Raw genomic sequence first — 15897 nt, 5'->3', positions numbered from 1 at the left:
CAGGAACTAAAGTTGAAAATAAATCATTTGAAATAATTCGAACTCGTGTACCGAAATATTACACCATTTAATAATTGAAAAAAGAATGTTCACTTATTACATTATCAAAAAGATAAAATACATTCGAACAAACACGTTCATATACTCAAATTACCGAAAATATACTGACGTTAAGTAGGTAAGTACCTAACGTCATAAGCTATCAATTTTCCCACCTATGATTTTAACCTTGAAGAGGATCGTCGAATTTATGCCAATGTAATTGCCTAACTATTTCTATTTAGGCATCCTTACATGACATAAACTCTCCCCCCGACAAAAAGAAAATCGATAGGAGGGGAAAATTGACACTATACAAAAATTTTGAAACAAAAACATTCTATCTAATATTACATCAAACATTCGGTTAACAACATATTTACATTTTTATCAAAAAGATACAATTAAACGAGTACAAAATCAAAAAGATATGAAAAACGATTAATAATCGGAAAAACACATCATCCAAAAAACAAAAATACACGACAATTACAAAAAGTTAGTACATAGATTCAAAACATAACCGAAAACCGATACAAATCACTCGAGTACTAAACGAAGAAAAAATCTAAACCGTTACATTTCTTTGATTATCGACTGCCACGAGTCTGCTTAATTAGGTATCTTTCTATCGGCTGAAATTCGAATTGTAATTGATCTCGAGTCATTAAGCTTAAACTCCTCATTATGCCAATTGATCGAACTTCAGGAATCTTGACTTTACATCGAGCTGATCGAGACAAGGGGTTTTGAGGAGGTCCACTCAGGTTGAGAATTACCGTTGATGGATCGTAACTAATGATATACGGTTCAAGTTGCTGCCGGCCAATTATTACAGTACCATGGTGAGCTTCATGTTTCCTACGAGTTTGGAAATCCACCACATGACACTTAATACTGTGGGTCTCATTGACGTGAAAATGAATATCCGGTGTCAACTTTATCGGCACGTCAGTGGTTCTTCGCGATACCAATCGGAATTCATCTAGCCAAGGCACGTATATCGCTTTGGCATGATCGAGCACCTCAAAGTTGAAAGAGACGTACGGATCGAAGAAAGTCAAAGCAGCATCGTTGACCAGAGACACTTCGAGGGTAGGATCGAAAATAATTTCCAAGTTATCGTTATGAATCTTTCCCAAAATCGTCAATAAGAAATTAAAACTCGAGTCGCGATTATAAGACCATATCGGTGGTACAACGTGAATTGCTGGAAAAATCTCATTTTTGAATGTACGTCTAACCAGGTTCAAATGATTCCGCCAAGCTACAGCTTCTATGTGAATTCGAGGCCATTCAAATGTCTGCCTTTGTCTATACAGATGGTAACGAGGTATGACTATTTTAAAATGCACGTATGTTCCTCTCGTCATTGCATTCCACAGCCGTAAATAATGGTCATGGTGCTCGAAATTGGTGCGTGTGAAGGAGGTAGGAGCTTCGTACGATTCTCAGGAATTTTGACAGCTGGTATACTCGAGTGTTCTTTCTCTATAGCCGACTTTTTCGGATTTGGAATACCTTCATCGGGACTCTTGAGTTGGTTTACTACTTTTCCATCACATCGTGTTAATTTGACTTGTAATTCACGAACGCAGCGCTGATCATTGGTGACGGTGACCTTTAAATTATCGATTTTTTGGCAAGTTTTATTCAGGAGCTCGATTACTTCTTCAGACTCAGAGTCAGTGACAAAATCCTCGTCACAATAGTCGTCGTAATCACCGGGTTTTGTATCGTCCGCAAATTCTACTTTTTTCTTCTCTTTGCTGTTCGTTTCAGGTGAGTTTACCGGGTATTCAATTGCGAGCATTTTGGCTGGAATTTCGGATTGCGAGTTGGATACTGATTCAGTTGAGTTATCCGCTCCATGACTTATGTTCGAACTCGTAGGCTCTGGATTCGGCGTTACGCCGTTTACGGACGGTTTCCAGAGAGTTTTGATCGAATCATCGATGAAACTCGCAAGACCCAAAATCTCGAACGTGACAGATGATACAAAATTCGAATAAGCAGGAACGTCTGAAGTTAGGATCGGTTTTAACTCCTCAAATTCTCCTGCGGCGAGTGACATTGCGATGAAATCACGTATATAGAGTTCGATGCGATGGAATTCACTTTCCACGTAGACTTGTTCGATATCGGCAGCTAACTTCATCTGTGCAATAGCATTGCGTATTTTGTATTCAATTGGGCAGTCGACTTTGGCGAAGATCATTCGTAGACGGCGATTTTGGTTCGAACGCGTAAACAAAACTCGAGTCTCAAGATTCTCTGGCATACATTCGAAATCACTGTAGCTTTCTTTCGTCGTCTTCATCGGATGAACATGATTCCGATTACAAATCGAATACGCTTTATTCTGTGAACATAAAAATATTTACAAATGTACAGGTTAGAATAATTCTATGAGGCTTGTAACGATTTACAATCTATTCAATTTACAAATAAGATAAAATACAAGAGAGACAAGAAAGAAGACTCAGACAAGAAGGCAAAGACTCCTATTCTTTTGGTGGAGGCTTTATATCATCAGTTGTGTGGTCATATTTTTTCAGATGTCGAATATTCTCTCGTATTATATGACCTGGTCGATTTTCGTCTTCTAGTTCATATACGTTTATGAAAGGTTTCTTAATTATTTTATAAGGACCTTTCCATTGATGACATAACTTCGCAGCGACACCTTTAGCTTTTGATGATCTTGGATGATTTCGTACAAAAACTCGTTCACCTTTCTCCAAAATAATAGGCTTACGATATCGACTAAAATAATCGAGTTTTCGGTCTCGATCTTTTTTCATATTTTCTTGGATCTTTTGAAGAATATTTGATGGTAAAACTCGCTTTTTTACAATGTCGACCAATGGATCTGGAACTAATCTTCTCTTCACAGCTTCAAAGGGTATATAACCTGTTACAGTACTTTCTGTATAATTAAGTTTCTTTTCAATATCAGGCAATATTTGAAACCATGATTTCTGTTTGTCACTTAAATATTTCCTGATACTCGAACCAACAGTACTCATAATTCTTTCAGCTGGATTGCTATTTGGAGTGTAACGTGACGTATATCGAACTTTAACATTCATATTTTTCCAATAATCTCGCCAATAATTTGAAGAAAATTGAGGTCCATTATCACTCAGCACAATTTTCGGAATTCCAAATTCATTCATCCATATTTTAACTTTTTCGATCAAGTTAGTCGAGTTATTGGCTTTAATCGGGTACAATCGAACATATTTTGTAAAATGGTTTTCTACTACGAAAATAGTATCACATCCAGCTGTACTAGGAGGTAGTGGACCAAAATTATCAACGCAAATCATCTGATTGAAGTACTCTGAAGTTATAGATTGAATTGGTCCATATAATCGAGTTGAAGTTTTTTGAGAAACTTGGCAGGAAATACATTCGTTCACGAACTGATAGACTTGAGTAGTCATTCCAGGCCAATCAAAATGACGTCGTATTATCTTAATTAACTTGGTAATTCCAACATGGCCGTATTCGTAGTGATAGTGTTGGATGACTTCACGTTGTAAACTTTTGGGAATAAATATTCTCCAATCATAATCATTTTGGTTCTGATACACTACTAGTTTCAATTTATCATCAACTCGAGTTTTTTCTGGAAATTTCAAAATGTAATGACGTACTACATCATCATTATTTTGAACAGTTCGAAGGCGTCGAAATTCAGTATATAAACACTTTGGTGGTACATAGTCAAATAGAAACACTGTGAAATTCTTATCATTTTCAGTGATGTTGAAAGAATACCTTGAGAGGAAATCTGCGATCGAATTTTCACATCCAGAAATATGTTGAATATTCACTCTGAAGTTATCTAGGTATAATAACCATTTCATAATCCTATTTGGTAATAATTCATTTTTCTTCAAATAGGTTACAGCGATATTATCTGTATATAAGTTCACTTCATTGCCAGCTAATAGGTAGTAATTTTTGGCTAATAAATGTACCACTGCTAGTAACTCGAGTTCCATCACTGAATAGGATTTTTCATATCCTTTCAAAACTCGAGATGTAAAGGCAATTGGCATCATCCAATCAGTTTCGTCTGCTCGAACTGGTTGCATAACTACTCCTGCGATGGCCTTCGTTGAAGCATCGGTATAAACGTAAAAAGGCTTTGTAAAGTCTGGATATGCTAACAACGTTTCTTTCGCCAATTCTTTCTTCAATAACTCAAAATGCACAATATTTTCTTTCGTCCAAATAAATCCACCTTTATCAGTTGTCATCGCATAAAGGGGAGCGCAGAGTAGACTAATTCTGGGCATGTACTCTCGGTAGTATTGAAACATGCCCAAGAATTGTTGGAGGCTTTTTACGTCTTTTGGAAGCTCAAAATTCAGTATAGGCTCGATTTTTTCGGGATCCACCTGGACTCCCTCATCAGAGAAAATCATTCCAAGGTATTTAATTTTACGACGACACCATTGCGTTTTTCGAAGATTGAGTGTCATTCCAGCAGCTTTTACTTTTTCTAGGAATATTCGAATGTGTTCAAGATGTTCTTCGATTGTTCTTGAATATATGATAACATCATCGACGTATACACCTGTGAATTCTTCACATCCACGAAGTACCAATCGTAATGCATATACGAATGCTGCGAGACTGTCCTCAGTACCAAATCCCACAACGGTCATGACGAAAGGAATACCGTCAATGGTAAATGATAGCACGCATTGTTGGTCTTCAGCAAGTTTAATTTGTAGAAAGCCATTGTTGAAATCGAAAATTGTGAAGTATTTCATGTCCTTGAACTTCATACGCATGTGGTTAATATTCGGAGGTTCAGTCGAATGTCTCAAAATAAATTCATTCAAAGGACGACCATCTAGGCAAATTCGCACTTTACCGCCACCTTTATCGACAAAAACGAGACCTAACTTATAAGGAGATTGACGTTCTACTACCTTACCCTCTTTTTTCCATTTTCTTATAATTTCGGCTACACCATCTTCATATCTATGAGGAATCGGTCGAGTTTTACACCATACTTTATGAGGTGGTGGCAATTTATTACCAACGAATGCAAATCTATGTTCATAACAATTGCATAATCCTATCCTATTCTCAAAAGGCTCACAATTGTTATAGATATGTTTACGCAACGTACCTTTATGCTTAGTTGAGAGCTCGGTGCCTTCAACTGCTTCTTCTATTTTGTACTGCAGTTCTGTCTCGATAACGTAAGCTGGATTCTCACTGATCGAAAATATTTCTTTAGGTTTCATCAATGTAATGAACTGGACCTCTTTGAGTGGCTTCTGTTTAGGATCTTTGTTTAACTCGAAATTAGCTGGATTTTTGTCAGCATCTTTGTAAGGAATTTTAAACGTTCTATTTTGCATAATCGTAACATTCGGATCCGTGACTTCGACGTAATTACCAGCGGTATGGATTACCATTTCGAATTCGCTCATTAAATTTCTGCCAATAATTAAGGGAGTATTCAGATCTTTCACAACGAATACTTGGATATTGTAAACTCCCTTTTGTGGCTTTTGGCATGGAAAACTCATTGGTACGTATGCCATTTTGTTGATTTTCGGATGAGATTTCGTTGCGGCCAAAGAGAATTTTTGTCCCATCCCTTCAGCTCGAACTTCGCTTTTCCTCAATTCCGGGTACTCAGCTACTATGCGTTCGAATACATTTTCATTCATCAGTACGTGGGAGCACCCATTATCAAGTAATGCATCTACATCGATTTTGCCAAACTGGACAGTAATTTTCGGCGATACATCTTTGTTTTTATACTCGATCTCGATAGGATTTAAAACATCAATTATGCTATCGTTCAAATTGAATGAAACTGGCTGATCACTTTTTCCATAAGTTCCATCGAGTAGATTATCGCGTTCTTTTGATTCTTTGTCTCTTTTTGGAAATAAATTTACTTTGCAATATTTCTTGAAAAAACTACACATTTCGTAATGCAGTTTGCTAAGTTCACAATATTTCCATTTTGCATAACCAGGTAATTTCGAACTCGATCTTCCGCTATCATATAATTCTCCTTTAGGTTCATAGAGAATTTTGCCTTCAGCGACGTACTTGAACCATTTATTTTCAGAAGGAACCAGTTCATTTCTTTTAACAAATGGTGAAAAAGCATTCCAAAAAAGACATTTTTCTTGATTTCGAGTTGTAAAATAAATTGTTTTATTTATTTCCTCAAGAACATCCCAATAATCTTTTGTTGGTGTAGGAAAATTTATCGGAGGAATCAACGCTAATACGATGTTTGGTATCTGATAATAATCTCTAAGTTTCGATACAAGTTTATTTAATTCATTCTGGAACATTGAACTGTCGAATTTCTTGAAAATCGATTCTTGCAAACCCAGATGAACTAAAGCGTGATCAGTTCCAAAAGGAATATCGAATGTTTTTTCTTCAAGCAATTCATTAGCTCTTTTCGCCGTTAATGAATCACCAACTAACAAGTATTCTTCTTCTTCTTTTGCGATGTTGGTATTCTCGTGGAATTGTAAGAATTTGAACATTTGTTGACTGCCAATATATAATACACCTCCATTAAAAAGAAATACTTTTTCTTTTTTAGGTATCTCTGGAACAACTGGAGGTATCACTGGAGTGTCTTTTTTGTTAATAATCGCAGCCTGATGAGAAGAGGTCGACTTTGATCGATTTGAGGTAGCACCGCGACCGTTGGTGTTACCTAATTCAAGTTTAAATCATCGATCGATATTTCAATTTCATTACATTCGAATTCTTCGTCAAAATTTGGAGGATTTTCGACATCGTAATCTTTGATATTTTTATTCGCGTCGACGTAACAAACTGAAACTCCTTCTTCTTTCATATCGATTTCATTAACACTGCCAACTGCTTTGAATCGAGCTTTTCCATCACGATCAGTACGCTTAAAAATTTGACCTTTATCAAATTTCTCAAAGGGATTAAATTTCTTTGATCGATTATCACTAGAACTACTAGTTCTATTCGAGCTACTTGAACGAGAATCGTCATTAGTTGAAGACGATGAGCCAGATTTTTTCATCTTACTAATTAATGGTTTTACAGCTTGGTGGTAATATATAGAAGCGTCCATATCTTTTTTATTTGATATTCCACCATCTTCCATTTCACGAATTTCTTCGATAATATCTTCAATAGTATCACTGGCCGTGCATTCTTTAAAAATTTCGCGATACTCTGGTCCAATTTTAGTCAACAAAACTTGTACGATCCATTTTGCTGTGACTGAGGTATTCCACCTCATTCTTCTCAACCAAAATGTAGAAAAGTCGACGACGCTTTGTTGAGGTTTCTTCTTGTCTTTCTCGAAATTTCGGATATCTCGTTGCTGATTATTGATTGTTGAGAATTGCTTTACTAACTTTATAGCATTCTCGTGCCATGGACCGTCAAATTTTATGGCTTTTTTGTAATTCAATAATTCGGCATGTGACAAGAAAAAATCGAGTGCTAGATTATACTCCTTGTTTGTTCGTACAAGTTGGCGGATTTCATTCTCGAACTCAATTAAAAATTCCTCGACAGTTCTATGATCATCTGAAGCTTTCCAAGGAGTAACTCGAGCTCCTTCACAAATCACTTTGATCGATTTATTACTAGCTGAATTATCAGTACTCGAAAATTCCACTTCATCAATTATTAGTAATGATCTCGAGCCAGGAATACCAATCTCAAACTCTTCTTGTTTGACGTTCAAATTAAAATTCCGTTGTGGAATTGTAATACAAGTTGGTTGTGGAACAAAATCTCGACCTCCTGCTGAACTTCGATTTGGTTTGTTATGTATAGCAAATTGCATAGCTACAGATTCAGACATTCTTTCATTCGTTATTTCTAAAGCATCAATTAATTGTGCTGCAGACACATTATTCGAATTCTGTGATGTTCCTGCTTCATCAGCACCGGGTAGCAACGATAATCGTTTACGATTAATCTCTTCTAACTCCTTTTGTCTTTGTTTCAATCGAGCATTTTCAGCAATCACGGCTTCGTATTCTTGCTGAGTATGAGACATTTCTGCTGGTTGATATGTCTCGTCGAATACTTCGTTATCTTCCGGTGGAATCTCGACTGGAATTCGTATCACGTCACTACTCGTAGAATCGTGCGTTTTTTGCGAGCGTGGACGAAATTTCGATTTAGTTTCTTTATAGAAACCTACTGGAAGTTTCTTTGGTCGCAATTCACGTTCGGGGAAAAATATTTTGGCTCGTCGACGTTCTTTCTTCTCGGCTGAATTTAAATCGAGTTGTTCCGAAGAAGTCGATAAAGATGATGAATTCGAAATTGTTCGAGCTCGATGGTATTTTATATAACCGTCGGAAAATTCAGGATTGTAAACAGTTTCGTTGAACTGGTCTCGAAAACCACTTAATTCTTTATCTATCGAACTATCTGCTTCGTTGGATGTAGTTGTAGTATCGATTTTGTCGTTTGGACTGATAGACAACTCGAGTACAAAACTATCAGATATCGAATACTGGAGAACTGCAGGGTCAGTATAATGAATACTAACAGACGGAGATTTCGTATCTTCGTTGATCTGGATCACAGGCTCTTCTTCGTTATTCACTATGGAGAATAATCAGTAAGTACAAACTCGAGCGTTTACACCGACTTGTTCTGGGCAGTATTTTCCTAACTATCTCTAAAATCCCTAACTGAACTATTTCCCTACTTCAATCAAGGTGATGGTCTAACACAAATATTTTAAAACTAAAATTAACCTAAATTGTCCAAAAACACCTTACGTTGCATGAAAAATTCCGAAAGGGATTCATTACCACGTCAGGCGCCAGGTTACATTTTACATAACCAATTTTGGCAAGTAAAATGCCTTTGGACAATTACACAACACAATAATAGTATAGAAGAATCAAGTTCAAATGGTTTCTAAATCTTTACCTCTACAAACGCCATGATACTCGTAACGATAAAAATTCCCACGTATACAACAGGATAGGATTGATGGAAAATAATCGAATTCGACACAATCTCGCGAAATACTCGAACCACACTTCACTTCATAAGAAACGAAAATTCAATTAAAGATTTACTCTCAAAAGTTCGAAATCGATCGCAAGCACATTACTCGAATTAAATTTCAAATCAAAATCAAAAAACCGCATAAAATTCAAACAAATTGCACGTAAACGCAAATACATACGAAGACGAGATGTTTACATTACAAAAGCTAGACAAATACTTAGTAGTAAAACTCAATGTTGCGATCGTTGGAGACTAGAAAGATAAGAAATATAAAATGGCGATCTAATACAAAAGAGAAACAAATGCGTACGATTCTGAGAATTTAGTCAACACGATGTTGATTCCTCTATACTCATATTTTTTTTTTTTTTTTTTTTTTCGATGAATTTTATTAGAAAAACATAAACTTAAAGCTAAGGTGTATTTCTTATACTCGGGTACTCGAAAATACGCGGGAGAGGGGAATTTAATTTCGTGGCCTTTACCAAAATCCTTCCTAGCCGAGGCTATACAAAGTAATGTATTTAAAACTACATGTATAAGCGTGTGTTATTATACGTAGTATGATGATCGATTTCTGGTACTTTGTCAATGAGGTACAGATAATTCGAATTATACGTGTCGTTATCTAGTTTGATTCTGGTACTCGAATGCTGGTACTTTACAAAGTTGGTACAACGAAAAGACTTGTATAATTATCGTTGCTTTCTGCTTGATGTTAAATACACTCTCTCACAAACTCGTTCCCTAAGTAGATAGGTACCTACCTATTCAGTACCTATCCACATGCGGACCGTACTTCACTATCAGGCGAGAGTGTCTCACAATGGAATATAGATAACGCGAGTTATAATTCTATTATCGGCCATATTTTATTACTCGAAACCTATCTTCATGCCTACATTTTGAACACATGTTCGAAGATGAATTTTGACACAAAAAAATTTCGAAATTTGAATTTTTTATAGGATTAATTAATACCTATTAAACACACTAAGCCCTAGCCCCACGTTGGGCGCCAAATTAATTTATGTGATATAGATTGATTTGAAAATAGGAAAATTTTTGGACTAGGGAACGTAAGTGAGTAGGAATAGGTATAGGAATTTTACTGTTGAGATAACTGGGGTGAGTTTATATAGGAAATAATAACCTACCTATATCAACATAAATTAATGCTCTAATAAAATGGAGATAGCTTTCGAGTAATCTCAAACCAAAACAGGGGAACATATCTATTTACAAGGTAGACAGAGTCTACAATCATAAACCATTTTCGGACAATGTCCTAGTTTTATCTAACTCGAATTGTAATTAAAAATTACGTACATTTTAATTCTAAGAATAAAATGAGATGGTCACATATTGAAATCTTTCACTAGATTATCTTATTTGAAAACTAGGCGAATTAAATCCTTAACTGGATTATCTAAATTGCAAGCTTAAGAAAAAACCATCTCCTTGATTATCTAATTAATAAGTTGCGACTACAATTCTTAGCTGAATTATATAGTAGCCTAGTTTGAGAAAGCCCTAAATACTGCCCGGAACTATGGCATGAGGAGTTACCTCAGCCTAGCCGGTTTGCTCGAATTAAGAACTTACTCCATTTGATGCATACTCAGGAACTAAAGTTGAAAATAAATCATTTGAAATAATTCGAACTCGTGTACCGAAATATTACACCATTTAATAATTGAAAAAAGAATGTTCACTTATTACATTATCAAAAAGATAAAATACATTCGAACAAACACGTTCATATACTCGAATTACCGAAAATATACTGACGTTAAGTAGGTAAGTACCTAACGTCATAAGCTATCAATTTTCCCACCTATGATTTTAACCTTGAAGAGGATCGTCGAATTTATGCCAATGTAATTGCCTAACTATTTCTATTTAGGCATCCTTACATGACAAAGCGTATAATACACCTCTACCAACCTATGATAGGTCTAAAATGAATTTTTCTCTCAATCTTCTCTCTTTCACCGGTATAAATGTATCGATGTTCCTTCCTGTTTATAATTTATAAAAAGTATAATCGCACCAGCGATAGTAATTATATTTTACGCGTATATACCGGTTTTGCTAAACTTACTCTAGGTTGCCCTTCAAATTGAACTTTTAACTGGTTCTTTTACCTTACGTCAATGAGAAGATTTCGTTCAGCGAAAAGGGTGCCTGTATAGCTCGTGTGTGATACATTAGATCACGGTATTCTTATTATTTAAATGTAGGTATTATTATTCTTTGGCTAAACTTTTTGTATTACGTATGTAAAATCGTATAAAGTTTTACGTAAGCGCGGCGATTAATCATATTAATAATACGAATTTCACACGAGTCAAAAGATTAGCGACAGTTGAGGCATAAAAAAGGGTACATACGGTTTTTTCGGTTGCACATTCGACGCTTCTGTAGCACGTGCTATGATCCTGTGCCATTGAACAATAGGAAAAAAGGGGACTGGGGCGTGTTGAATTTCCATTGTAATCGCTACCCTATTTGTTAGGTTGATTTTTCGGACACCGATACGCAGTGTGAGTGTGAAAATTGTAATAAAATTCTCTCCTCGAGACTCGAGTTGTTACTCGCACGTACATATAGACTTGCGACTTACCTACACGTCTTATAGGTTAATTAAATACAAGAAGCTAGGCAGGAAAACGCCCATTTCGAAGCAACCATTTACCCAAGGTACTATTTAACTGATTACTCTACTTGTCGGCGAATTATTGCCAATACCTGATCAGGTTTTCTTACATACTTGTACCAACTTCATGAAGCTGAGAGCTATCTATTCAGAGTGTAAAAAAACTTACCATCCCAGCTCCCGATGGGTAATCCATGGCATAGTACATAGACACACTTTGCCCAAAATATGCTCACCATACGTGACTTGCCATTCATGGTGGCCTTATTTGTTGAAAATTTTCATTACACGGTGAGTAGCTTTTATGGACGTGGAACTGGTTAACGGTGCTTTGTACATGTACGCTTAAAGGAAGTACTCACCTATTCAGTGATTTTTTTTTTTCACTCTCTTGTTGGTATAAATAAGTTGATACAGGGTGATCTGACATACACGAGTATACGAATGATACCGTTGACCGAGCTTCTGAAGAGTTCACGGTGACTTTTTTTCTCGTTTTTTTGCATCTAGGTATTATGTAATGGTAATAATAATATTGGTATTAGCGAAAGAATTACACCGCGGTGGTTTTTTTTCTCTCCGATTTGTGAACCATTACCAATCGCGTTACCTTGGTCATAACCTTGAATATTGGTTTGTGAATGGTAATTTATCAGATTCGAGTAAGGTGATGTCGAACTCTATGGGTTTTATTAATCGATTATTGGTGTTTTTGTATGCAGTATAGAGGTATGTACTAGAGGTACACTATGGTCTCATTCTGATGTAATACAGGTGCAATGTACTTTATACATACTAGAGTTTGATCATCTGGTGCTCTCATACTCGCATGCTGAGGTAAAATCATCTTTTAATAGATAATGATTAATTCGTCTGTATACGTTTCGAGTGACGTGCATGATACATTAATCATGGTGAAACAGTGTTGTAAAGCGACTAGAATTTATTCTGATCTTTTGTGTTGATGAATTTATACAATTATTTCATTTTTTGTTTGGGGAAAAAATATTGTTTCGGAATACCTCAATTTTAGAAAATAGGAACTTGAAAAGTAGGTAATCCAAATATGGGCGAGTTTAAGAATTTAAAACAAATAATTGATTTAATAATGTACTCATTTTATTGAAATAGGTAGAGGTACTACATTTTCCTGGAATTTAATAAATGAAAGAATTTTGAATCATAGAAATTAAAATTTTGTTGAAAATTGATTTTAAAACGTCAAAAAAATGCAACTGGTAATGTTACGAGATTTCAGCTAAGTTTTCTTGATTTAAAATAATTTTTACGTTTTTTCATCAATTTATTCGTTTTAAATCATTCCACAGCGATTTGAAAAGATTTTTATGCCATTTTTATGATTTTAATAATTTTTTTCTGTTATAAATAAAATTTTATGGTGATCTCAATTCTCAGCAATCTTTAAAAGTTTTATAAAACGAGTTATGCAGTATTTTGCAAAAGTTTTACTTTACTCCATATCAACTTTTTTTTCTGATAGACCATTTTAAAGATTTTTTATGATTTTTTTTGCAACTTTAATAATGCTGGTTTTATAAACTTTGCTTGTTACATTGAGGTAGGTACCTACTGATTTTTCCCCCAAAAATTATTGTTAATCAAGATGTACATAGAAATGTCTGACACATTTTACGGGAAATACTTTTTTCAAAATTTGTGGCTAATACTGCTTCTCTTTCATAATCTCAATTGCCTCAATAAGTTTCTATAGCGATACATGGCGAATTTTCTCTTTTTGAGTAGAAGAGAGGTGAAATTTTAACTTTGAAAAAGTCTTGCTGAGTTCCAACGAAGTTTTGCTTCTTGATTTGAGGTTTCATTGAAAAATAGCCTAATACTAATATTAATATGATGCCAAAATTTGAAATTGGGCAAAATAAATTCTCCAGAAAATTGCGTCCCAGGACGAATTGCCCCCCTTGACTCCCTTCTGAGTGGCCCTGTAACCTTCTCAACACAATTATAATGAAAAATTGTTTGTAAAGTGTTGACAAGAATTCAAATTTACGAATAAGTTCGAATACAATTCCATGAAAATTCGGAAACTCGATAATTTTGTATAGGGTTACAACTTTTTTCAGAGAAAATAATGACTCAAGTTGAAACCATTAAAAATTAGAAACATTGTTTGATCATGTGCAATAAGTACCTACCTGCTTGTAAATATTTATCATTTTCACTTTTTAGAGTGCAACCAATAAAAATTTAAACATGAACCTTCAAAAAATACATTGGTGAACCAAATTAAATTTAGATAAAAAATATTAATGAGGTAATAATCGAAAATTGTTAGTTTGACTGACTGAACACAGTAAAATATAGTTGTCATATATTGTCCTTTGTTCATTCAGCTCTGTCTTAAATTTGTGATTTCAAATTAGAATTCATTTTTCTTTTAAATTTGCCACAAAATGAAGTTATTATACGGAATATACGAGTATGTGTTACTCATTCTAACAGTTATTTTTTTCTCGATAAAATCGACTGAAGGATGCAAGAAAGTTACAGAGTTTTGCGAATATATGTAATGGTGAATGTTGCAGCAACTTTTGTGGCTCCAGTGGATGCGTTGGATGTCAATCCTAATTTATCTTGAAAATTCACATTATGGTTCATGTTCATAATTGCTTAATTGCTAATATGTAATATACCTTTTCATCGACAGTTGGAGTTGCATTAATATTTTTACACAGGTACGACCAGTATGTTCTCATTCAAGTGCCCTTTTAGCAGATGAACGTGGTTTTTGATGATAACCTATGCTTATTGCTTATCGAAATGTTTTTCACCCTCTATGATGAGATCTTGATTTTGGAGCAAATTTTATAGTACATAGGTAAGTAAGTACCTACCAAATATGAAGACTTTTTCAAAAACATTTGAGTTATCTACGAGTATTTAGATCTGGTGAGGTCAAATTGGATCCATGGAATGTCCGGATCTGGTCTCTCCTTGAAATGGTTACATTTCCAGGCTTTCTCAAATTTTCAATTTTTTCAAAATGTTGACCGTTCTTTTTGAAGAAAAAAAAAAGAAAAAATAATAATATCAACAAGTGAATAATTTACGAAAGTATTCACTTTTTCATTCTTTTCTGTCTGGTTACACTTCCTTTCCAGTTTTACAATTACGATGAAGCCTTGCATTTTTGACTAAAATTTTTGAAGTCTTGCTTTCTGCCGAAAAAAGCAAAAAGTCATTGGCTTTGTCAAGATTATCAAAAAGTGTGTTCTTTCTTGCCAAAAATTTCTAAAAATTGTCGCTTTGCAAAAAAATAAAAATATCTCACTTTTTTCAAAAAATTGCCCAGAAGTCTCGCTTTGGTGCCGAAAATTGTAAAAAACGCCTTGATTTTTTGTACGAAATTGTCAACGTTTCGGTCTTCTTCAACATTTTGGCACATTAAAAATTATCATTTTTTTTTTTGCAAAAAGTTACTTAAAATTGTCGTTTTTTTGCAAAAAAATCCCGAAAAATCTCAGTTTTTCTTAAAAATTTGCTTAAAAATCTCGTTTTTATAACAAAAATGTCTACAAATTGTCAAAATCTCATGTTTTTCCAAAAAGTTGCAAAATAGCCTCTCTTTTCCAGCAATAATTTGAAAAGGATCATTTTTTTGCCAAATAGTCCTTTTTTCACACTTATATATGAATAGGTCGGACAAGAAAAGAGACTTCTTATGTTTGAGACAGCTGTGTACATTGGCCAAAAATTTCAACAAAAAAAATTGGTATATGGAGGGTGGTAGATTGGTGGTTTTGGTCTCAAATTGCTTGTGTGTGACCATTGACCCACGACTCCCCATCAAATTACTTTTGTACTCAAAATCAACATTTCAAATTTTAACTTTTTGAAGCTGATCACAGCGAAGCAAAAGTTATGGATAATCCAATTTTGCTACTTAAGTCCAAAATTAACATTTATAACAGGGTATCTAACAGGTAGTGCAAGTAGTGAAAAAGTAGTGATTTTTAAAATGGGTAGTGAAAGTAGTGAAAAAGTAGTGAATTTTGTTAAAAAGGTAGTGAAAAAATGAAAAAATTCAAATTCGTTCCTTTTTCTCGATCTTTAGGTATTCCGTAGAAAAGAGCTCATTTGTCGACTTTTTTAGAGCTTGAATTACAAATTTTTGAGAACTTTTGCCC

At 34.7% G+C, this 15897-nt stretch overlaps 2 protein-coding genes across 4 annotated transcripts in view; one reads left to right on the top strand and one right to left on the bottom strand.

Annotated features, from left to right (window-relative positions):
- LOC135844923 (rhotekin-like) overlaps nucleotides 1-15897 on the top strand; it is an 81554-nt gene that overhangs the window by 13825 nt on the left and 51832 nt on the right. The gene's annotated exons all lie outside the window — the stretch shown is intronic.
- On the bottom strand, nucleotides 6757-10982 carry LOC135842430 (uncharacterized). Its single transcript, XM_065359885.1, has 2 exons — nucleotides 10678-10982; nucleotides 6757-8655 (listed from the first exon to the last, which is right to left on the bottom strand). Coding segments are annotated over exons 1-2 (1893 nt in total). The 5' UTR covers nucleotides 10679-10982; the 3' UTR covers nucleotides 6757-6763.

This window comes from Planococcus citri, chromosome 4 (assembly GCF_950023065.1).
Source record: "Planococcus citri chromosome 4, ihPlaCitr1.1, whole genome shotgun sequence".
NCBI lineage: Eukaryota > Metazoa > Arthropoda > Insecta > Hemiptera > Pseudococcidae > Planococcus > Planococcus citri.
This window is presented reverse-complemented; position numbering and strand designations above follow the sequence as displayed.